The 24,609-nt window shown below is 35.1% G+C and overlaps 3 protein-coding genes across 3 annotated transcripts in view; 2 read left to right on the top strand and 1 right to left on the bottom strand.

Annotated features, from left to right (window-relative positions):
• LOC127863242 (sentrin-specific protease 1-like) overlaps window positions 1-24,609 on the top strand; it is a 289,205-nt gene that overhangs the window by 153,836 nt on the left and 110,760 nt on the right. The window lies entirely within an intron of this gene.
• LOC127863247 (uncharacterized) lies at window positions 3,384-6,035 on the top strand. Its single transcript, XM_052402647.1, has 2 exons — window positions 3,384-4,121; window positions 5,311-6,035. Exons 1-2 carry the CDS (start codon window positions 3,411-3,413, stop codon window positions 5,461-5,463), a joined length of 864 nt encoding a protein of 287 aa, XP_052258607.1. The 5' UTR covers window positions 3,384-3,410; the 3' UTR covers window positions 5,464-6,035.
• LOC127863248 (uncharacterized) lies at window positions 9,995-12,191 on the bottom strand. The gene is made up of 3 exons (XM_052402648.1): window positions 12,067-12,191; window positions 11,514-11,660; window positions 9,995-10,936 (listed from the first exon to the last, which is right to left on the bottom strand). The coding sequence occupies exons 1-3, from the start codon at window positions 12,107-12,109 to the stop codon at window positions 10,794-10,796; spliced, it is 333 nt and encodes a 110-aa protein (XP_052258608.1). The 5' UTR covers window positions 12,110-12,191; the 3' UTR covers window positions 9,995-10,793.

Here is a 24,609-nt window from a genome sequence, read left to right on the forward strand (position 1 = left end):
TTTTATCAGTGAAACTGTTAATCTTTGAAATTGATATGAGTTTCACTCTGATAAAACATAATTAAGTGCATTAAGTGTCGTCCCAGGTAAGCCTGTGCATTAAGTGTCGTCCCAGGTAAGCCTGTGCATTAAGTGTCGTCCCAGGTAGGCCTGTGCATTAAGTGTCGTCCCAGGTAGGCCTGTGCATTAAGTGTCGTCCCAGGTAGGCCTGTGCATTAAGTGTCGTCCCAGGTAAGCCTGTGCATTAAGTGTCGTCCCAGGTAAGCCTGTGCATTAAGTGTCGTCCCAGGTAAGCCTGTGCATTAAGTGTCGTCCCAGGTAGGCCTGTGCATTAAGTGTCGTCCCAGGTAGGCCTGTGCATTAAGTGTCGTCCCAGGTAAGTCTGTGCATTAAGTGTCGTCCCAGGTAAGCCTGTGCATTAAGTGTCGTCCCAGGTAAGCCTGTGCATTAAGTGTCGTCCCAGGTAAGCCTGTGCATTTAGTGTCGTCCCAGGTAAGCCTGTGCATTAAGTGTCGTCCCAGGTAAGCCTGTGCATTAAGTGTCGTCCCAGGTAAGCCTGTGCATTAAGTGTCGTCCCAGGTAGGCCTGTGCATTAAGTGTCGTCCCAGGTAAGTCTGTGCATTAAGTGTCGTCCCAGGTAAGCCTGTGCATTAAGTGTCGTCCCAGGTAAGCCTGTGCATTAAGTGTCGTCCCAGGTAAGCCTGTGCATTTAGTGTCGTCCCAGGTAAGCCTGTGCAGTCAGACACATTCAGCCTAGGCTGAAATTTCGTTTGGAAGAAATTAACTTCAAACGAAATGTTCCGTAAAAGTTGAACATGTCGTTCCTGATAAGTCGTGCGGACTTCTAAGGCTAATTTGGGACGATACGTTACGCACGTGCAATAGTTCCCGTTTCTTCAGAGCGAGGTTCTTAAACATATAGGCAAAGGGTGTATGCGTACATTTTATAGATGAACATGTTTCATGGTGGGCGCGACTTCCCTAATGCAAACAGATTAAAAAATTACATGAGCCTATTGTTTATACAATAAACACAATGCTTACTTTAAAGACTAGAATTGTTTCAAAGTCCAAACACTTTCTTGTAAGTGTGTTTGATTTAAAAATTATCTGCTAACAACTATGTGTTATATTTGATATTCGAAAAGTCATGTACTTTGAAAAATAAAGGCGTATAATGCATTGTTTTGTCCATGTACATTATGGCAAACTTTCTATTAGTTTGGTGCATTTTAATTGTTGTCTTAGAACGAAATAACGATATTGTCACGCATATGCATTCCGTTTTCATGTACTTTTTCGTTAAGGAAAGTCTCGTCTTATGGACAATATAGTGTAGGCGGGAATTGACGTCCCTGATAATCAAGTGTGGACGGCACAGGCTAATCTGGGACGACACTTGACGCACATGAATTAAGCCCAGTTTTCCCAGGTTTTTATAATATAATTTGTCTGAAGCACTCACAATGTTGCTAGTGTAGCAATAAGTCAAACGCGAGAGTGTAAATAACAACTATACATCCAACATATCATTTAAACGTCACTTAGTTTTACATGTTATAGTATGCAACGATATCGCTCTGCAGGCTGTCCATGCGGGGGTCGGCGGTTCAACCCCGGCATATAGTGTTTCCTTTCGCGAATGTTGTCTTTGTCAGAGTTATATAACTCTCAGGTCAGAGAGATCGGCGGTTCTGCCCCGGCATAGTTTTTCCCTTCGCGAATGCTGTCTTTGTCGCAGTTAAATGACTCTCAGGTCAGGTGCCGTATCGACCTGAATCTGGATGTTTTCCCTTATCAACTAAAAATCAAGGTTATCATGCGTTCATGTTCCTATTTCTATGTAAACGTTTGCAATTTTTGTACAAAACAACTTTTGATAAGGATTTAGATAAAACTAGCAATCAAACGCATAGACAGACAGAATAAATACACGACTTAAAGACCTTATCTTTGATTTTTTGCTGACGCAATTAATTCACTACTTATGGAACAGCTTTTTTATAATCGAACGTGCTTATGACGTCCCTATCGATATCTTGCACAAACGCAACATCTCTAAAAACGACCAATTAATCTTCGTCTGCGAAATGCTCTATTTTAGAGGTAATTGCCACTAAATTGGTGTAATAGATGGTTATTTAATTGCCATTCGAGAAATAGTGTGCATAGCTTATCACGTGATGTTCGTTAACAACTTTTATCTTTAAACTTAATGTTCTCCATTGTTGCTTTATTTGACTTTAACGGTCTGTAAACGAAGGGCAAATTTTAACTTCATGGAAAGTGTAATTCGAAACGCATAAGCGGCCGTTACCGGTGGCAGAAACCAGATTTCCGGTCGAATTACTGTAATATGTCGTAAATGCCTACGCAACAAATATAGTTCGACTAAATACTCGCAGTAAAAAAACGCCAATTCTGCAGAAACGCCAGAACCTAATTATATGGCTTAAATGAAATAACTCGAGAATGCATAAAAGCAGATCTTAGGGAGATGTGTTATGTTTTGGTGGTCTAAGACTTCCGGGTTAAGGACATACGTGTTCTGCCAGTTCGAAATATGATCGTTTTAAATGTCTACACTTACACAGATTTGGTGATTACGGGAACACTCGCATTTACAAGAAATGTCCCATCTGATGTTCTGAAATTTACCCTTTAATTTCTGAAATAAACATTTAATATTTATGAATTTCGAAATTTTTGTAGTTAAAAGGTGATAACATGATTATTTACTCTTGCCTTTGAAATCTTAACACATATTAAAAAAAATGCTTATAAGCGTAAAAATTCATCGTTAACAAGCGTAGATTACTACGTGCTTATGTTTTTTTTTGTTGCGATTGAATTTTAGCTAATTTCTTGTAAATGATAAAAGCTGTGTTGTTTGAGAAGTGTTTGTATACTACAGCAAAACATCTAAATTCTCCAGAATGTCTAACGCACTTTCTATATGTGAATGGATAAAATACTCTCAATTATTATTTGACATTGTAATGGAAATAAATAAAATAGTTCAAAGTTAGCATGGACCAATTGTTTTTTTTTTATTGGAAAAAAAACATAATTAGCAGAAACTGACACAGCTTAACAAGTAAAGTATAAATCATTGATTGCATTGACACATACTGTAAAACGTGTGCGCATTGATTGCATTGACACATACTGTAAAACGTGTGCGCTTGTGGTCTACATATATAACTAGCGTTTATCAAGATATTTCAGTAGGTAAAGTTACCACGTTTTCGGAAAGTTCTATAAAAAATGAAACATTTCTTACGTGAATACGTTTTATTGAAATTTATCGTCGGTTTAAAAACACTTACACTTATACAAATGTTTTGTTTTTCTTCAGTAAATTGAATATAAAAATGGTACCATCCTGCCCGTTGCTGCTGCTTACACTGATGGTTTGTGCGAATCCCGTCGCCAGTTTCTCATCTAACGGTTTGAAGCACGTTCCTCTCACGGAACAAGAATTGAACTCGACGGAAAGAGACAATTCTTTGCAAACTGTTCAGAACTCATTTAAAAACAAACACATCAAAATTGGAGAGCGTTCGTTGCCAGAGAAACATGGAATCGTCGCCGAAAAACAAATTGGCGATAAGCAAGTTTCCTCGAAGTTAGTCGCATTTCCTCAGTGGAATAACATGTTCCTATACAACCACTTACTTCCTCGTGCGTTTATGCGACCTTTACGATATCCTTCGCGAAACTTTGCATTTGTATCTTCTAGTTTCCGAACCAATCATTCGCCATACGCGAAAAGAGATGACATTTTAACAGACGGGATAAAGGTCACCCCAGTAAACGGTATTTACGGTTTGAATAAAACTAACAACTCAACATGGAACGAAAACAAACCAAATGGCGAATCTTATACCAAATCGGAAATGGATTCAACTGGACCGAAAATCCGCAAGCGTCCAGCAGGCGATGATGAAAATTGCATGAGATCCACGGCTGAAAGGCTTATGAAGTTCCAGGAACACATTTCCACTAATGAGGGTCAGCTACTACTCACGTGCACAGGGCAAGTGACGGTGAAACAGTGCAAGGGTCTGTGTAACTCCATGGTAAAGCCAGATGTTACGGCCTATGACGGCTTTGAAAGGGTGGGTACGATTTCTTTATTAATGTTAAATGACTTTGTTTATATTTTTTCTGTCGGATAGCAATAGCCATGAAAACAATTTCAATAAATTGGAATTCCGAAGTTATATTTTTATAAAGTCGTTTATTTAATCAAGACCACTGTTTCATTATTTACCAAAGAACTTGTATTTTGTTAATTAAAAGCTGAACCTGTGTGTTTGTAACCAAAATTTCATTAATTTGAGTTATGTGTCCTGTTCCATAGTAACAAATATTTGTTCTGTATTTTTGTTTCTTAATGCTACAGTGCTACAGCATATGGTTTGTTTATCATCACAATTTTGTTTACAGTTTTTATGTTTTATTTCTAAGTTACTGACACGAACATAAATCATAAAATGTCTTTTTAGGGGTTTGGTGGGTTTCACCCACGAAAAGGACGAATATTGCAAAACGAATACTGTTTCTGTGACAAACATTCAGGCATCTGAAAATTTGTAATTACACAATTGCTTCAATTTATCCCCAACTTCTATACAATTCATATATTATGCCACGTTAAGCCGCTATTTTTCGAGTATTATTTAGTCTATTGAAAAGCTTGTTTTTGATTTTTATAATTTCAAGTGATCTTACATAGCATTGCAAAAATATTAAAGCTTTAAAGACAAATTAAGTAAAATATACAAAATGGATATAAAATCTTTTTGTACAAAAATATAACTTGAAAGATGGTTATACGACTCCATGAAGTAAGCGCCTTGTCTTAAAGGGACTTGTTAACGGTTTGGTAAAATGACTATTTTCAAAATGATTGTTAAATATTTAAAAAAAAAAAGAAATATATGCATTATGTTAAAAACAAACGAAATAACGCTATTGACTAAGAAACATGTTTGAAATATCGGTTCATTAACAAACAATCATCTTTCGAGATAATATAATGTGTGTAGTCTTCTTCCTAAATAATTTGTTAAATGCTTGGAGTATTATGATAGCTGTTATATTTCACAAAAGGCTGCACGCCGAAGTGGTAGCGCGATCTATTTTGCTTGCAGAAGACCCGGGTTCGAATCCCGGAGTTATAATTATTTTTATTGAATATTTTGTTCTTGCTTTTTTAATTAGTTAATACTATTTGTAGCATGTAGTGTGTGATCAGCACGACAAGGGCACCATGTATATGACTCATGCTATATTTTCTTCCAGTCGTGCAAATGCTGCAAAGATTCTCGGCGTCTGTCAAGGGCGGTAACTCTGACGCTGTGTGATATTGCCTCCAACGAGGTGTTCGGATACTCTCTGACTCGTCAGATTGTCGAACCAGTTGAGTGCGCATGCTCAGAATGTAGCCGCCACTGACCAAATAAATGGAGAAATGGAACTGCTTAATTATTACTTTTGTGTCTTTTCATTTGACTAATATCATGGCGTTGATACTAAGGCTGTAAAATAGTGTTGACGTGGCTATTTTACTACTTTTACTATTTTATATATTTTGCATGGAAAATATTGTTTAAAATTAGCGATGTAAAGACGAAACTATAAACTTTTACAATATTTCATGCGAACTGTTTTTGTATTGGTGTATTACATTATTTTGTATTTGTAATTTGGAGACAAGAGTATATGGCACAGTATGTACGCAAAGAGAAAAGAAGAATCGTAACTGTGGCAAAAGTAACTAAATATATGTTTATAGAATAGTAAATGAACGTTTCTTACTTTGATGAAGGAACAGTAACTTGTAAACTTGACTTGTATCCTTTACTCTATACCACACAGACCGCGTTAGCCGTTAGATTAGTAGATATTATTTCCATTAATAATTTATAAAATATCCTTTGTAGCTAGTTTATTTATATATGTGGCATTGACCAATTCATCTATGGTTTTTCCGGACCGGCTGATTGAGGACGACTCAGTCCCCCGTTATCCATACCACGGTAGGTGATGCCATTTATTCCTAATGCATGGTTTTATGTTAGAAAAAATAAAATTACTGATAAAAGTGACTTGTTCACAGTTTGGTCAAATACGATTTGCAAAAAAAAAGTCAAATATTAACAAAAGAATCCATGCATTATGCTTAAACATGCAAAATAACTCTCATTTAAAGAAACATGTTAACTTCTTGGCTCATCAATGTATAAACATCTTTCTATATAAGCTAAATGATAAAGACCTTATTTTTTTCACATTTTCGAAAATCAATTAATTAAAAAAAAATGTCACATTTTAACAATCAATAAATTAATTTTAAACAAGCGAAATAATACTCCTGAATGGGAAAATGTTAACATGAGTTGCTCATTAATTCATTTTCGTCATTAAAAATTTGGAACATAATAAAGCGTGTTAAATGCTTTTCATCGCTAAATTAAAAATACGTGTCTTACAAACAAAGCGTTTATAATTATGAGTCGAAAACAACAGCATGCCTAGCGCAGTATTAGCCCAATAGCTACTGCTCCAGAGGTTCTGTGAACGATTCCCGGCGAAGGCAAAATATTGTAGTCAACTTGTTTTTTTTGTTATTGCAATAAGTTACGATTCTTGAACAATTAATAGATTTTTGGTAGACACCATTTTTATTTGTTAATGCAATAAGTAAGGAATATTGAAAACATCATAGATTTGTTAGTAAACATGTGTAATGTGATCTTTAAAAAAAATGCAAACATCTGTCCCTTTTAAATTTCCTGGACCAGCGAATCTTGAAGGAGACGCATTGTTATGGCAAGCGGTTCGACGCATAATCCCAAGAAACTATGTTTCTCATGAGAACCTAGGTTCTCATGAGAACCTTGGTTTTCAAATGAGAACCTAGGTTCTCATGAGAACCTAGATTTCAAATGAAAACCTAGGTTCTTGCGAATACCTAGGATAGTAAACGAGAACTTAAGTTCTCAGAATGGGAACCTAGGTTCTCATGAGAACCTAGGTTCTCATGAGAACCCAAGTTCTATGTGTCTATGAGAACCTAGGTTCTCATGAAAAAACCTAGTTTCTCATGAGAACCTAAGTTCTCAAGCGTAAACTAAGGTTTTCAAATGAGAACCTAGGTTCTCATGAAAACCTAGGTTCTCATGAGAACCTAGGTTCTCAAGAGAAACCTGGTTTCTTGGGATTTCCTAAACCTAGTTTCTCATGAGAACCTAGGTTCTCATTAAACCTAGGTTCTCATGAGAACCTAGATTCTCATGAGAAACCTGGTTTCTTGTCTCATGAGAAACCTGGTTTCGTGGGATTTCATAAACCTAGTTTCTTGGGATTATGCGTCGAACCGCTTGCCATAATTAACCTCCAGTTGTCTCCCATTGCTTGGTACACGCTGGCGGCATATGTGTAAAATTATACGAAATAGGCGTGAAACCGTGAATGTTTTCCCCAAGAATGAAATTAGTAAAGTTATCGGTCGACATTGGTCTAAACACGTTAATAAAATATTAAACTGTTTATGAAATACATGTTTAATTGTAAATATTATGTTGAGACTAAAAATTGAAGCAAATTCAGATCAATCGTTACATAATACATTGTTACAGCATTAAATGAGTTTCGGATATTCAGTTCCCTTGTTCGGGCCTTAAACGACTGTACGGTACAGTTTTCTATTTTAAGTATGTCTGTGATATAGTAAGCAATCATTATGGTATAAATAAAAGTTTTATCGCTATTGATAATGTGTAATAATGTATTTTTCAATCGTAAGATATCGGCAACATTGCAAGAAAAACTTATGCACTAAAGACTTTGCAAACATATTTCAATAACTTGAAATATCTGCAAAAATAAAGTTTTTAACGGCGTGTTTTCATTCTGTCCAGCCCGTGTGTAATCGTATGTGAACCCCATTGATCCTGCGCCCTGAATATATGTGTCCCGTATTCCAAACGAGCAGGTTTACGCCGTCCGACGCGTAATTCTGAAAACCTAGGTTCTCATGAGAAACCTAGTTTCTTGGGACTATGCGTCGAACCGCTTGCCATACATTATGCTCTGCTTTCGCACGCTAAGCCTCGTTTTGCCTGTAATTATTGTCGTTTTAACTTACGTTTGCGGAGATTGTTTATTGAAGTATGCCACTTGAATATAATTTATCTTAGTGTGTGCTGTACCCTTTACCACTTAAATATGTATTTTCACACATCTGAAGTCCTTTAGAAAAGTTATATTTAATTTAAGACCTTTCTTTCTAGATTCAGGTTTTTAAGGCTTCATCTCCAAACCTTAGATACTGATGAGCAGCAAACAGCATAAAACCTGAACAGCCTGCAAGCTGTTCATGTTTTATGCTGTTTGCAAACGCCATTTTCCCTTTGCTTCTAATGGGGGAAAGGGTAGGTAAATGTACACATATATACACTCTGGTATAAGCAGGCTTAAGCTACAGCAGTGTATCGTCCACAAGGATAATGTCTACACAGATACAATAAGAAATATGTTAAGCTGTTTGGACAATGGTAGATAACTCAACGACGTATCAACAAATTCGTGCGATCAGAGGATCACGGATTCCATCGACTTTTACTATAAAAATACTGTTCAATAAAAAGACAAAAAAAATCAAAGTTCGCACCTTTGAAAATTACACTTTGTTGTATTCTTGAACATTTTTGAAAGGCGTGAACAATAATGGGCCTGCATTGCGTTAAATTATTTATATATTTATGTGTGTCATATAGTAAAAACTGGAAAAAAATCAAAGAGAATGTCTTAATTTATATATTATAAATTAAGAGGAATAAGTTAATGTATTGTTACAGTAACAAACACGTTTGAGTGCATTCTTACTTATATCTTTATCTCAAACTCACAACTGCATCAGTCGGATTCTAGTGTTTTTATATGTTCTTTATGTTCACTTATGCAACTCGTCGTAATCATTTCTGTATGTTTCATCTACGCGTTGAATGAACTTGCGGACATACGGTTTTATATCACTAGTCATGACAACACATTATTGAATTGCACTGGATTGCGTTGAATTGGTCAACTTCGATGACAGCTGTCCATATACCGTATACCGGCAACTAATTACGTTCAAATTACGATCAAAGCACGTAAACGTTGTTTGTGACAGCGTCATAAAAGGTATGAAAGTCTGAAGGTAAACGCGTCGGAATGCATATCAATCATAGTTTGAACCACAAGATGCCAAAATGTGTCTTATTTCATATGCTGCTATCGTAACTCCAGACCAGCCTGCGCATCCGCACAGTCTGGTCTGGAGCCACCCAATCCGCTAATGATACATGGTCCACGAATCCTTTTAGCTGACAAGATAGGTCCTGACCGGAATGCGCGGATGTGTATAACAAGCATGTGTACGTTATACCACATCGCATATTTGTCACTTAATTTATGTTAAATTCCTTTAAATTTCTAATCATTTATTTCTATAACTTTTAAAGGCAAACTTATTTCTATACCGACAAATGCAGACAAATGTGAAACAAAATAGTGAAAACCCAATTTGTTTGATAACAAATAATTACGTTAAAACGAATTAACTTCAATCAATTTAATACAAATACATTATTAATAATATGTACAAAACATGAAAATGTGTAAATAAACTACAAAAACCATAGTCGATACCAGTGACGCAACGAATAATATATGCTTTAAAATACATGTGTATTGACACATAAAACATGTTTGGTAAAATGCTAATGATTTTTGTTGTTTATAATTTTAAGTCAATATTTTATTGAACAAATCTGACTGTATATCAGGCTATTTTTTACCATTCAACTATTGTTGTAAAATGGTTTGATATTAAAAAACAACTAATGTACAAACTTTACATTCTTATTTTTAAATAAACAACAACAACATATTATGTAACGTATTAATGACTTTCATAACCACAATAAAAATCCTAAACTTTCACAAATACTTGTTTAACGTATATTTTGCAATCGATGAGCTGATAGCATAAGACGACTGTCGGGAGAATAAAAAGAATCAAATCATTTGAAATACTAGTGTAACCGAAGTGCCTGTACCGTAAATAAGGCCATTGCTCAAAGTAGAAAATAAAATCTGGTGGTAATACGTTATCTTTTTCAAATTGACATATGGTAATTAATTATTGTCAAACTTCCATATTAAAGCGTTGATCAGGAGGAGACATTAATATCTGTGACAAATCGTTGACCTCCAAGAAGAATTATTGTCACAATCGATGCACACAGTTTGTACATATTTTACACACATGGATAATTCATGGATAATTGAGCAATCTCTGTGAAAATGGGGTTGAATGAATTTGCGTGAAGTGTCGTCCCAAATTAGCCTGTGCAGTCCGGGCAGGCTTATCGGGGGCGACATTTTCCCCCAATACTGGATTTGTTTGCTAAGAACAGACTTTCTGTAAACGAAACATACCATAAAAGCGGAAAGTGTCGTCCCTGATTAGCCTGTGTGGACTGCACAGGCTAATATGGGACGACAATTTACGCACATGCATTTAACCCCCGTCTTCACAGAGCACGTTCCCTATTTAATTGCATTAATGCAGAGCTGAGTTAATAAAGAGTTCATTTCTTAAAATAAATGTAGTGATACGAGTCGTTCATTCACAAATCCTACACACAGTGCAAACAGATTTACATTCATATGTCTGAATCGTTGTATCAAAAACGTCTAGTACTATAAAATCTTCGACACTCGACGCTGAATGTTTAAAACCCATTCAATGAGACTGAACATTCGCACGTTGCGGCGCTGAAAGCGGAGCCGGGTCCACAAGGGCGTCTGATCCACACCCCGAACACGTCTTCCTCGTAAAAGCCGGAACCCAGGGGCGAGGGGCGCAAGTTACACTCTATAAATTCTATGAAATATCAGACGTTGAACAGAAACATGGAGAATGGTTGACTTAAAAACGTACATGGTGTCAAGTCTTACTTCAAAACTGAGCGCGTGTTGCCTCAAAGATATATGTTAATGCCATCATATTAAAGAATGTGTGTCAAAACATTTTTATATTCGTTGTGTGTTGTGTTTTTTAGTTTTAAATCGACACCTTGTTACAATCTTTTTGTTGGTTTGATGAATATTGTTCGGAACCAAAATCAATTTTATATTAATATAGATAATCACAATCCAGTACCGCCAGGTCGTACACTATTCGTATAACATTGGGACATTCAATGCGATAAAATCGCGGTTTTTGAACCGGGCAGTAGGTACCCAAACTGACCTTTGGGCCAGAAAGAAAACAATTAATGCCACAAGAAGATTTTATTCTAGTTATTTATTTTGTGGACCATTGCATGAAAAGCTTAAGGTTTATTAATATTAAGACACTAAAACAAAATCACAACTTGAGTAAGCTAACGCCTATTCATTTAATTTAGCATGTATGACCTTAGACCATATCAAGCAACCTGACAACTTACTATCATGTGGTACGTTGACACAGGAGCACACGCTACGCAGGAAGTACGTCCCTGGCGGACATGTGCGGGGCTCAGGGTTGCCCAGAGGTCCACGCATTATGAACATCGTCTGTGTGTCCGGGTGCGTCTCTAAAGGACAGTCTGGATCTGGGGATTGGGGGACACGCGATTTAAATTGATATAATATAAATACTAGTAATTATGTTATCATGATATAGTAATAAATTATGTTGTAAAATGGCATAATATAACATATGGTCAAGCATTTTTAGGGAATTTTTTAATTATTTGACATTTTAGGTTGCGCTGTGGAAGAAAATAACGTTTAAAGCATAAGGAAATGAATGAAACAACAACATCAATATATCTGAAGTGTTTGGTTGTTCCAGATAAGATGTTAGAGGTCATGGATGATATATTTGGCGAATTATATATATTATTTTTTTAACTGTTAGAAATTCATATTTAAATGTTTTTTTTAAATATGTCCATTTAAGCCTCAATCACAAATCCGCAATATTAACTTTGTGGGGACAATCCTTCATGAATTTACTTTCAATGGAATCCACGACGACGGTGCCATCTGACGGTATCATCTGTTCGTACTTAAACAAACTTGACTGACCCCACGTGATCTGTAGGAAGCAGACGAAAACCGCGCATGCGCACACAAGCCTTGCAGCCATGTTTCTTGAACTGAAAAAATAAAGATGGCTTGCTGAAAACAAAACAAGTCTCTATGCACAATACAAATTATTTGCTTTCAAGGTCAGGGGCAGACATACTGAAAAAGTAATGAACCCTATGGAATGTCATGTTTTTGTTCCTGGTTACCGAATTTGATTTTCAGTTTATGGAAACATACATATCTTTATTTTTTTGTGAAAATGCAATTACAATTCAATTAGCTGAAGTGTCAAATTTTGCATTTGTTTAATTAACGCATTCAATACTTGTGAATCGAAATGTGTCTCCATTTTATGTTAAAACACATTTTCAGAACGTTTGGTAAAGATTCGATGAAAACTGCATGAGTAAAAGAGCGGAAAGCCATCTTCGTCCGTCTATCCATCCGCCCGTCCGCCCGAATGTTAAGAGTGTTCACATAATACATTACATCAAGAAACGGGCGTATTAAAAGTGACTAAAATAAATGTTTTATTTATTTATAAGTCAATCGGAAAATAACTTCAGAAAATGTGTGTTTTGTTTATTACTTTTAATATGTATATGATATTTACTGAACTGCTTATCATGCAAAACTGAACAAACACGTGTTATGTAATGTCTCAAAGGGATACAAATTGTCAAATTATCAGCGATCATTATTGATTGAGTATTATACTAATTGAGTTTGCAGGTGAATACATGGTTACATCAAAATATAGAATGTAAAATTATAATTATAATTATTCTATGTTGTATTTTCCGTTTTGCTTTCCCATTGCGTCTCTCTTTCGTCTTGAACGTGACTAACATCACGCACATCAAATAACTGTTGTCCATTGTCACGTTGACAATTTAGAAGATGACAGTAACAAGGCATTTATTGCTGTGTTTCTTGAAATTATCATGCATAATCGTGTCCCACACATTTTGTTAGTCGCCACAAACCAGACGTGTAGTCACAGTCTACGTCGGCCAGAAGCTTGTGATAGAAGACAGAGGTGGGTACGGCGGGTTTGCATTCATGGTGACTGGTACCACACAAGCAGTCTACGTCGGCCAGAAGCTTGTGAGAGAAGACAGAGGTGGGTACGGCGGGTTTGCATTCATGGTGACTGGTACCACACAAGCAGTCTACGTCGGCCAGAAGCTTGTGATAGAAGACAGAGGTGGGTACGGCGGGTTTGCATTCATGGTGACTGGTACCACACAAGCATTATTAGCCAGAGGTAGCAGGTTCGAGGTAAAGTAATTCTGACACGTCTTAACTATTAAAGGGGTCTTTTCCCAAATTTTGGCATGTATTGAAGTTTGTCATTAAATTTTCTATACTGATAAATGTGAACATTAAATCTAAATAGCTCTAGTAAAAAATCAAGAATAAAATTTAAAAAAAGAAAGAAAAATTAAGTAACTCTAAAAGGGCTCGAACCACTGACCCCTGGAGTAAAAAGTCTACCAACTAGACCACTCGGCCATCCGTGCTCACACAATGTAGGAGGTATTTTATACTTTATGTAAGCGATCCTCGTAGTTTCAAAAAATATAACGACAACAACATAACTCTCCAAATTATTCAATCGTTTCGCGTTGCAACGCTTTATAATTTTCAGGTTTTTAAATCGTCAAAAGATGCATATAATGGCTATTTTAGAGCATGGTAATTGTTCAGTATAACTGTTTCGTCAAATATCATAACTTAAACAAAACTTTGCGATTCTGAAACAACTTTTTTTTAAATTTACCACAACGTTAAAAGGCCCCTTTAAGAACCTGTATTTCGCATGACAGGTAAAGCTGAGAGGAAGAAGTGTAGTTTGCGTGTGATGTTTATTTCTTAATCCCCCGTTACCCAAATATATACTTGTCTTGAGCGACAACTACTTGGAGAGAATATGGTCTACTGGACAAATACTTAAACAATACAATAACCCGAATTGCCTGGTTATTATAAGAATGAATTAATGGCATTTTAACCAATTGTCATTTGAATTAAAGGTTGTTTAGTCAAGTCATATGATACACTTGTGAATTAAAAATGTTTTTTTGCACGCTCACTTGGGTCACTACTTACACAACTTTGTCACAGAAATTCTGGTATGGTTCTAGACAAAGTTTTGCCGACATATACAATTGGTTGGTCCCCATGTTTTTCGGCTATTGAAACCGGAACACTCACTAGTAAGTGCATTGCGACCTGTAATCCTTAAATGAGCCAAATTAATTATTAGTGGGGGTGAGGGCTAAAAGTCCGTTAGAAACGGTCCTAAAGTTATTACTAATGACCCCATTCTATACATAGATGGTGACGTCACTCCATTATATACATAGATGGTGACGTCACTCCGTTACGGTCACCTCTATACTAAGACGCATCACATCCCCCTGGTTAGGGGAATTATGCTTCCGCCAAAGTAGTTCTGCGTAGGAATGAAAATGTTAATAATGAAATAAAAATCGTGTTTCATATGAGTTTAAAACGGAATGTTCTTTAAAGAAATGTTATTTAATTATGTTTAAATTTGATTTTGAATTTATATTAATACTGATAGCGATTATCAGAAGCATGATTACCTGACCGACTTTCGCCTTCAATTTTCACTTGTAAAAGAAGTGCTACCCACAATTCCTTTCGCGTTAGTACACAGGTCAGTAAGACCGGAGTGTACACAATGAATGTGACCCAAGAAGGACGGCTTCGCTTTCTGACAAGAGAGTCTAGTCCGTTATACAGTTGTTCTTTATAGTTTGCTGATGTTCGACGAATCATACAAATTTCTATACGAATTTAGTGTAGAGTTTTGTAAATTAGGCCAAAATGTATGTGTCGTTTAATTCATTTATAGTACAAAACTATCGAACAATTGTAGTAAAACGCTAAAACATTTGGCCTTAAAAGTAAAAAAATAGTTGTTGTCTTAAGGTCAAACAGTGTTGTTATTCTTAGACAAATGTGTACAGTCATTTTAAGAGATTTTGTTATACGTATAGAAGTAAGTGTTTTTTCTGTATAGCTTGTAAGGCGATGGTTCATTATTTTTTACAATGTTGTGTATTTAGGGATAACAATGGCAATTAGCATCGAACGAATGAATTCACATACATAACGTATTTCGGATTATGATTGTCGTGAATAATTGGGAGCTTCGAAAGGAATAAAATTATTGTAATCGCTCCGACAAGTCATTCAATTTCATAAATCGTGTTATTGTTGTCAGTGGTTAGCATTTGATATAACCGTTTTAAAAAGTGTGTTTTTAAAATCAATCTAGAAAAACGAATGGAATAACAAAAACGGAATAGCACATCGTTGTTACTTTATGATTGTAAGCATCGGATAAGAGTTGTCATCGGGATATTTTTATAAATTATTGTCAAGCACCGTTTTCTGAATACTGAACGAACCAAGTTGCGCTTGTATATAAGCTGCGCTTGAAAAGATTGTACAGCTTTGTCTTGTGTTGTAAGATGCCATCGGGAAATAACACAATGCATAAAGATACAGTCTCAAAATCGTTTCTATATAGTATATACATCTTCTTGTAAAGTATAAAACACATCGATTCTAAAACAGTATGTGGACCTAATATATTGACCAACATATTGACCACGATTGAGCTCTTTTTAAGTAGATCTACATGCATTCATACTTAAATGACATAAAGAAAAACGCAGCAATTAAGTCTTCACCGCCTGCTCTCCTTATACATGTATAGTCACAATAATATACAAGAATGCACATCGAAACTCTTCAATATCCAACGATATGACGCAATTGAAAATACAAACTTGTTGTACTTCAAATTGATGATTAAAAACAATTCAGATTAAAAAAAAAAACTATCTTGTATAAATAAAACTGTTCAATTATTGCGGAATCGTTCTTCAGGAATTAAAAGAGTAGCGAAAAACAATCGAAATCGTACATGTGATATTCTAAATGATATCTATTCTGATATGTGCTCGTTCGAGGTAAACGAAAAAGTGCATAATGTGCATACTTTTTTTATTGATTCACTAAGTCTAGCCAATGAGATCTACACGTAGCATAGCAATGTTCAGAAGCGTGTTAGTTTAAAGAGTCTAATTTCGGAATAGACACAAGGACATACACGCAGACGAACAAACAGATGTCGTTTACTTTATAACGGTGTTAAAATTACGTGTATTTATTATATGAACTTATATTTTATCTTAGGTAGTTGGAAAATAATGGAAAATGGGTCATTCACTCATAAATTATCAAAACATGTCCGCATGTGTAATACACATTATTTTTTCACATAAATATCAGCGCAAAAGTAATGTCGCACTGTATGCATGATGGATTGGTCTCGCGGTGGACATTCCATTCCTTCCTTAAAGGGACTTATCCTCAAATAAGCAAATCGACTGATGACGCTTGTAAGTCATGGTTTCCAAAACTTTTTACATAGGTACATCAACGGGAAATCGTGTGATTATAAGACCATTTTAATCATTGACACGAACTATAAAGGTTGGCATTACGGATCGAAATAACACGTATGAAGCAGAGATAGAGACGCTGGATTGTGTACCGCGAATAAATAATAATAATACTGTTAAATACGTCTAACGTGTTAATCGTGACGTCATGAGCACTAGCGCTTAATATTAGAAAAATAAGTTTCTTTCCTCTTTTTGTTGCTTTATGTGGATTAAATTTTATAAATTTTGGTATCAATTTGTTTGTTTTGTTAATTCTTTTTCATTTCTACATGATAGTATTAATTCAATTTTAAATCTGAGTATTATGGCATACCTCCAAAAAGGGATTGATAACATAACCTCCTGCTTTCGTGATATAATTAATTATATGAGGCAATGTTATATCAGGCAGATACGAATGTAGTGATATGATACCATTATATCTTCGATTGTTTCAAGTAAGAAGTCAATAGATAAGTATCAAACGCGTGTGGTTTGTTGCGGTGAAATTACTAACGTTTCGAAAATGATCCGCATTTGTTTATGAAGACCATATTGGATTTATAAAATAAAAGCATGAGAGCAGATCGTGACTTGAGAGTTATTCCAGCAAATTCATCCGCCCCAAGACAAAACATGTATACGAGATATTCGTGATGACATCGGCAAATACATCTTCAGCATAATATTTTGCGAAAGGAGCGCTTACATGCTGTTACCATAGCAACGAGAAACTAAGATCATGGAAGTATTCTACACTCGTTCAATCAAGTTTGTTATTCTAAAAATTGTTGGTCATTAATTCAATTTAGCCGTGGAACGGCTCAATAATACAGTGATGCCGTAAGTCCACATGTATATTTGCGTTTGTTCATGAAACAAAGTATAACCATCTGTTGTTGATGTTTTCAACTTTAAAACATATATGAATATGTTCCTTTAATGGTGCAACAAAAAATATCGTGGATGCTATAAATAATATCTTCTAGAAGTAAAATATTAATATGAGCAACTATAATTATTTACGTTTTTAGATATGCTGAAAAAGTCAAAGGCATATTATAACGGAATGGCGCATGATATACTTGAGTGTCAATACCTGAAATATAAGCAGTGAAAATGACTCTAAACCAATACAATAAATACAAAACCAATTAAGTACGGATTTTTACATCTTGAAACGAGATTGCGCAATGACAGGAGTCGCGTTCTGAGAAAACTGGGCTTAATGCTTGTGCGTACAGTGTCGTCCCAGATTAGCCTGTGCAGTCCGCACAGGCTTATCAGGGACGACATTTTCCGCTTTTATGACATTTTTCGTTTAAATGAAGTATTTTCCTAGCAAAAATCCAATTTAGGCGAAAAGTGTCGTCCCTGATTAGCCTGTGCGAACTGCACAGGCTAATCTGTGACGACACTTTACGCTCATGCTTTATGCCCAGTTTTCTCAGAACACGACTTACAGTATCTTACGTATCATTCCGTAATTTATAACTAACATGTGTTGTTTTCGTTAAAGATAATCAACTCAAAATCAATATTATTATATTCAAAAGAAACCAGCTTTATATTCATATTGAATGGACATTGCGGTAATTAGTTTTCGGTCACATATATTTACAAAATGATAAAACACAAAAACACACTTAAAATTTTCGCAGAGCCTTTTGATATGCCCACACGTCAGATACTTTCTTCTAAGTCAAATGTTTACCCAGACACTTAGCAAATATTAACAAATGATTTTAATATAGAAACGCCAGGATCGTGAAAAACAAACGTGTTTAAACTAAAGTTAAACACTTGTAATTGTTGTGACAATTGGTGTCAAGGTTATACAAAATTGAACGCCATAAATAATAATTGAAGTTATTGATACACGCTGTGACTCACTATGCATTTTGTTGTTTAGTACAATTATAATTTTACCAAAAATAATAAAGTTTAAGTTAAAAACAAGACTTTATAATATAGAAAAAATACATATATAATTTACTTTATACCTATACTGTGTTGTTATCCGTGACAAAATAATCCTACAAAAAATACTTGACAGCAATTACTAGTATCGTTCAATGTATTAGAAATAAGTGTGCACTTGGTAAGTCACTTACGGTAAATAAACGTCTTTACGTAACGTGCGCAAAGTAACGCTATAAAACAGCAATTAGACGATTTACTGCGTGACGTTCTTACTGACCGCCGGATTTATGTTTTTAAGAACGTCTTATGCGACCTACGTGTCGTAAAACGTATAACTGACAGGTGCATTCTAAGAAATATCTGGATGTCAAAGGGGGCAATTTAATGTTCACTGTATTTCACATGGTTCACCATAAACGTATTTTCCTGATTTCATTCTATCAACTGAATATTAAAGGTGCAATGTGATATACATTTTAGAAATAAGTCTTCGTTTTCCGCGTAATTTCTTGATAGCCCATATTCATATTGTAATGAAAGTTCAATTATCCGGTCTCACACGCTGGGTTCGGATACTTTGATAACGGATGGCACTTCGATGCTAGATAACAACAAAAGCCACGCGCGAGAGGTAAGTTCATCAGGGTTTTTTTACGTTATATCATAAAGATTATTTTTTTTAGACAAGGCGCATGGTCGAGTTTATAAATGGTGTATCATTTTCTATTGCAAATAAAAAACATCACGGAAGAATGGTAGATTTTTCCCCAAAAAATAGAAAATCCGGTCGGAAAACAGCATAAACTGGATGAACAGTAAACATTTCAACAAAATAAAACTACTTAGAAATATTGCAAGAAATTGTTTGATTTTCCAGCATGTAGAGTAATCACTGTGCTTCAAATACTGAAATTTTGATAGTTTTCAATGAAATATAAACGAAGATAGAGCATGTTTTAATAGGTGGTGTTCATGAAGTTGCGGATACTTTGAATCCCGATATAGGACACTTCGGATAACAGAGACTTTCAACAAATTGGGCACTCTGATAACCGAGCTGTATCTTCTACCTGAAATGCATGTATGTATATTATGGCTTTTCTTACCAAACATTTTGAAGAACGAATCAATTTGCATTGTCAAGCCCGACACATTGGGAATCTATGCATAACGTAATTACATACATATGTAAAATATAACCAATGGCGTTGTTCGTCTTCAAAAATATTATTACTATTCATTTATATAATTAATATTATAAGTGCAAATTATAATTAAGATTCAAATGCTTATTTCTAAAGTAATATATTTCAAGTGACGACAGAAAATAATTGTCTAACTAATAAACTTGTTTTTAAGTGGTAAATTGAGATTAAGAGAATTGAAAATACAACGGATCATGTGGATCAACACGACTGTGTTCAATTGAACTTATAGCAGGACTCTAGATAAGGGAAGCAAATGGTCTTAAAGCGGCCAATACAGCTCATAAAATCCTTTGTCATTGTTGCTCATTAGAATCGCATCATGAAGACGATACTAATGCGTAGCCACAAAATTTAAAAGAGATTGGAAAACACCCTTTATATTTAGCTTTACACCTCCCTTTCCCTTTTTATTATCATATTCCAAAGGGATAATAACATATGTCGGTAATTCGTTTTTAATTTACGTCAGTACATACATTTTTATTTATTGCATGCTTACTATAGCAGTATTCCACAGCGAATTCTGCATTTCTGATTCACTAAATAGAGTGTGTTATATCTGGTAAAAAGTGTCGAGTTATCTGGAATCGAAGTGCCATTGTCTTTGAGTTGATCGGTAAAAGAAGTGTCCATGAAAATTTGGCATCCGACTCTTAAAACATTTGAATTTCCTCAAATACGTTATTCAACTAAAATTTTACATGTTGTAACATTAATGGACATATTGATCTTTTATTTCGATTAGTTGGCACGTTCTTGATTTATTTCCAAGTATTTTTATTTTGTTGAAATACGTACTGATCCTTCAATTCATGACGATTATCGATGAAATTTTATCTCTTTTTTATAATCCACTGTTTTTTTCAAGACTCTCTTGCTCCGCAATACGAAGTTCTATACAATTAATCACCAAACAATGTTATGTGTCTGAAAACCAAATGAACAGAACATAAATGCAAAAAAGCTGAAGAACTCAACTCTCGCGCGTGGCTTTTGTTGTTATCTGGTATCGAAGTGCCATCTGGTATCAAAGTATCCGCATATCCGGCGTGGTCTCAACAAACTTCATAACTATAGATATTTTTCACTATTAATGACCAGCACAATACGTTTGAAAGGAAACCGAAAACAGTGCAAACTTAATTTTAATGGGATGCGTGAATGTCCAGTGCATTTTGGTGGCATACATTTCTCGATAATGCTCGCGATAACCGCTAGCGTGGTGTTATGTAGCTTGGATGAATCAATATTTATTTAGTTACCCGTGAACGCATGCAAGAACAATAATACTAGCAGCCATATTAATGTTAACAAAATATGTAAGACATGTAGATATTTTAATATTGTTAAGCATAAAGAATGCAATTAACAATTAGATAAAATTTTGAAAAAAAAGTACGGGGCGACTCTCTTCTGTCCGTTGGAAGTGCTTCTGAAATTATGAAAAATCTTGTAAAAGGCTAAAAGCAATGTTTAGAAATGTCAAAGGCAAAAACAGTATAAAACATCACAACATAATAAGTTATTTGACTGGGAAAATTGTATAATATATTCTACTAATTGTGCAACGGATTAATGTAAATATAAGAAATGGAAAAACATGCATTTACCAGCATTTATATATAATATGGCCAAGAAAGCTAGAAAAAGAAAGAGAGGGGAAGAAGAATTAGAGACTTAAGGAAGTTGTGATAAGTATTTTTCGGGGCGGTGAATCGTTAGTAGTTTCTGGTCTGCTCATGAGGTGATGTCAAATTAACGTCTATGAATACATCGGACGACAGACTGAACGTGCTGGAATGTCAATTAATTAATTATGTATGATCTTTCTTAGAGAGAAGTTCCAAAATGTATTATTTGGAAATCGGACAGATAAGTCCGATAAGTTAAGAACAGGTTATATGTATCTCCAATCTCACCATGGTGACAATGTGGACTTAATAATATGTGGGTTTTTTTCAATTTTGCTACAATTCATTCGGAGTCATACCTGTAGATTATTAGTGTCCGTCTATAATAAGGTTAAACACGTGTTTTAATAATTAACGAATGTATTTATATTTTTTGGAATTACTCGCAAAACATTGTCATTGCGACATATCGATTTAAGATGTGAAGATTCGTGTTTAATTTCTATTATTTGTTGTATATTATTAAAGAGTCGTGTCCATTTGTTAAACTCTTAAGTTATTGGTGTCCCAGTATTTCTTGTTCAATGCCGATATGATATGCACTTTACTGTGTCAACAAATCTATGAACTCTCTATGTTTTAACGTCCGAGATATATGCATTGCACCGTTAAAGGCACGTATTAATGGGTTTCGTTATTTACCGGTACGTTAATAAACTTTATTGGGTGGATTTTAGAATACTGGTATGCTCCTTTGCAAAAATGATGTTGAATATATATTTGTATGTATTATATTATCACCTGAAATAAACACCTAACAATTAAATTACCACTAATATCACGTTTACATGTTTTGCCAAGGAAGATATCACTCCAGTTCAAGTCACGATCTGCTATCATGCATTTACTCTCATTATTAATCCATTATCAATCCAACTGGGTCTTTATGATTTATTGTGGATAATTGGCGAAACGTGTATAATACCACTTCACAATGTCCGATGTATCTTTGACTATTTGAGGATACTTAGAAATAATGGCCTGCTTCATAAGCGTTATTCAACCGGTAATGTGAACGCTTGTATTTCGAGTCTATGAGAAAATGGTCTAATAATCACATGATTTTCCCGTGATGTACGTGTTTGCACAGTTTGGATTGCCTTGCTTAAATGCGACAAAAGTCGCATAATAATCAAAGTACTGACAGTACTGGTGTGACGATGCTTTTGCAGAGGATGGATATAAAAGCATCAATTTAAGTTTATCTACATCACCACAATTGTGTATGAGGGTACGAAAATTTTGGGTACGAAAATTTTGGGTACAAAAATTATGCCAAAACAATTGAGGTCGAAAAAAAATTTGGTTAGGAAAAAAAAATTGGGTAAGAAAAAAAAATGGGTACGAAAAAAATTTGGGTACGAAAACAAAATGTGGGTATGAAAAAAACGACTTGAATACGTGAGTTCACCAATGAACACATGGTAAGGTTAACTAAATCTGTTTAAAACAGAAAACAATATCCAACAAACGAATGAATTATTAAACATAGTGTGTGCACTGATGTGGCTCTGTAATTTCTGTTTGAAAAGTTTATTAAATGTGCAAAATGAGAGAGCACGCATAAGAGCGAGTTTCATAGATGTCGCACGGCTATTATGCGGTTTATATACCATACTCGCAATAACGTTTACAAATGGCAGGTTCGAAATAATTCGTTTTCTTTACACGCATGATCGCGTTAAACGTGAATTATACACGTTTTCATTCGCAATTTAATTACAGAAGTACGGCAAATGTCAAATACACTACAGAAAATGCATAGTTGTTTCATTGATCTATAAACATATAATGGATTGAATATAACTGATTCAAAATTAACGTTTTCAAAATATTATTAAATCTTTTTCCCAGAATATGCTTTCCTATTTATAGCTGAGCTTCCTTTACCTTTATTAATGATAATCAGCGAGGTATGCCGATTAGAAAAATAATTGCGTGAAAATATCGCGCAAAACAGTACGTCAACTTCTTCCTAGTTTTTCTCTGAAATGACGTAAGCGCCAAATGGGTCAAAATCGCTTGTATAATTATAATTAATAAAAGAAATAGCCGACAACAACTGATTCAGCATTTCCCGGGTACGGTAGAAAAATCGAGCTATCTTAATCGGACTGGCTCGGTCTTTTACATAGGTCGCCATTGTGAAGAATTTTTCATGGTATGATAACTTAGACGAGCCGCTTCGCAGCTTCGTCAAAAACCATAATAAGTTTATGTCTAATAAAAACACGTACTTGTAACACCTTAAAATATAGAATCTAAGTCATCGGCGTCTTTGTCTGCGTGTCTGTCTATGTGTCTTCACGGAACTATAGAGACTTACACGTTCATCAACTTTGCTCTGTGTATTAACTGTACTTTATTGACTTATCGACTCGATGTCAAAAGAAATATATTAAAATAATGCATCTGTTTACATGGAAAGAGCACATATCAGAGAAGAGTTCATTTAAAATAACACACGTGTACGCTTATTTTGGATATTTGTTTCTTTCAGTAACGTCTTATCACTAAGAACATGTATGATATTTGCTTATGATTAATTATTTCAGATGCTTAAGTTCTTGCAAAAAATACGTTAAACTGACATTGTTATCCCCACGCTCCGAATTTGAGCGGGGGAATTATGTGGTTATCTCAGCCGCCGGCCGTCCGTCCTGGCCACTTTCTCCTCCTACACTATTAGCACTAGAATCTTGAAACTTAAACACATGGTAGCTATGAGCATATGTGCGACAGTGCACTATTTGGAATTTTGTTCTGCCCCCTGGGTCAAAAGCTGCGGCGTAGGGATACGCGTCGGCCGCGGCCGCGCCATTTCTAGTTCCAAAATGTGAAAATCTTTAAATATAACCCGCTTTAAAGGGGCCTTTTCACAGATTCTGGCATATTTTGAAGTTTGTCATTAAATGTTTTATACTGATAAATGTAAACATTGGATCTTAAAAGCTCCAGTAAAAAATCAAGAATAAAATTAAAAAAAGGAAAAAAAGTAGCCGGTACCAGGGCTCGAACCAGTGACCCCCGAAGTCCTGGAATTAGTCTGAAATAAAAACACATCAGCCCTTTCGGCTATTGCGCCGAGAATACACAGTTAAAGTATTTTATACCTTATATAAGCAATATTCGGAGTTTCGTAAATTTAAATGACAGCAA

This window comes from Dreissena polymorpha, unplaced genomic scaffold (assembly GCF_020536995.1).
Source record: "Dreissena polymorpha isolate Duluth1 unplaced genomic scaffold, UMN_Dpol_1.0 chrUn003, whole genome shotgun sequence".
Lineage (NCBI taxonomy): Eukaryota > Metazoa > Mollusca > Bivalvia > Myida > Dreissenidae > Dreissena > Dreissena polymorpha.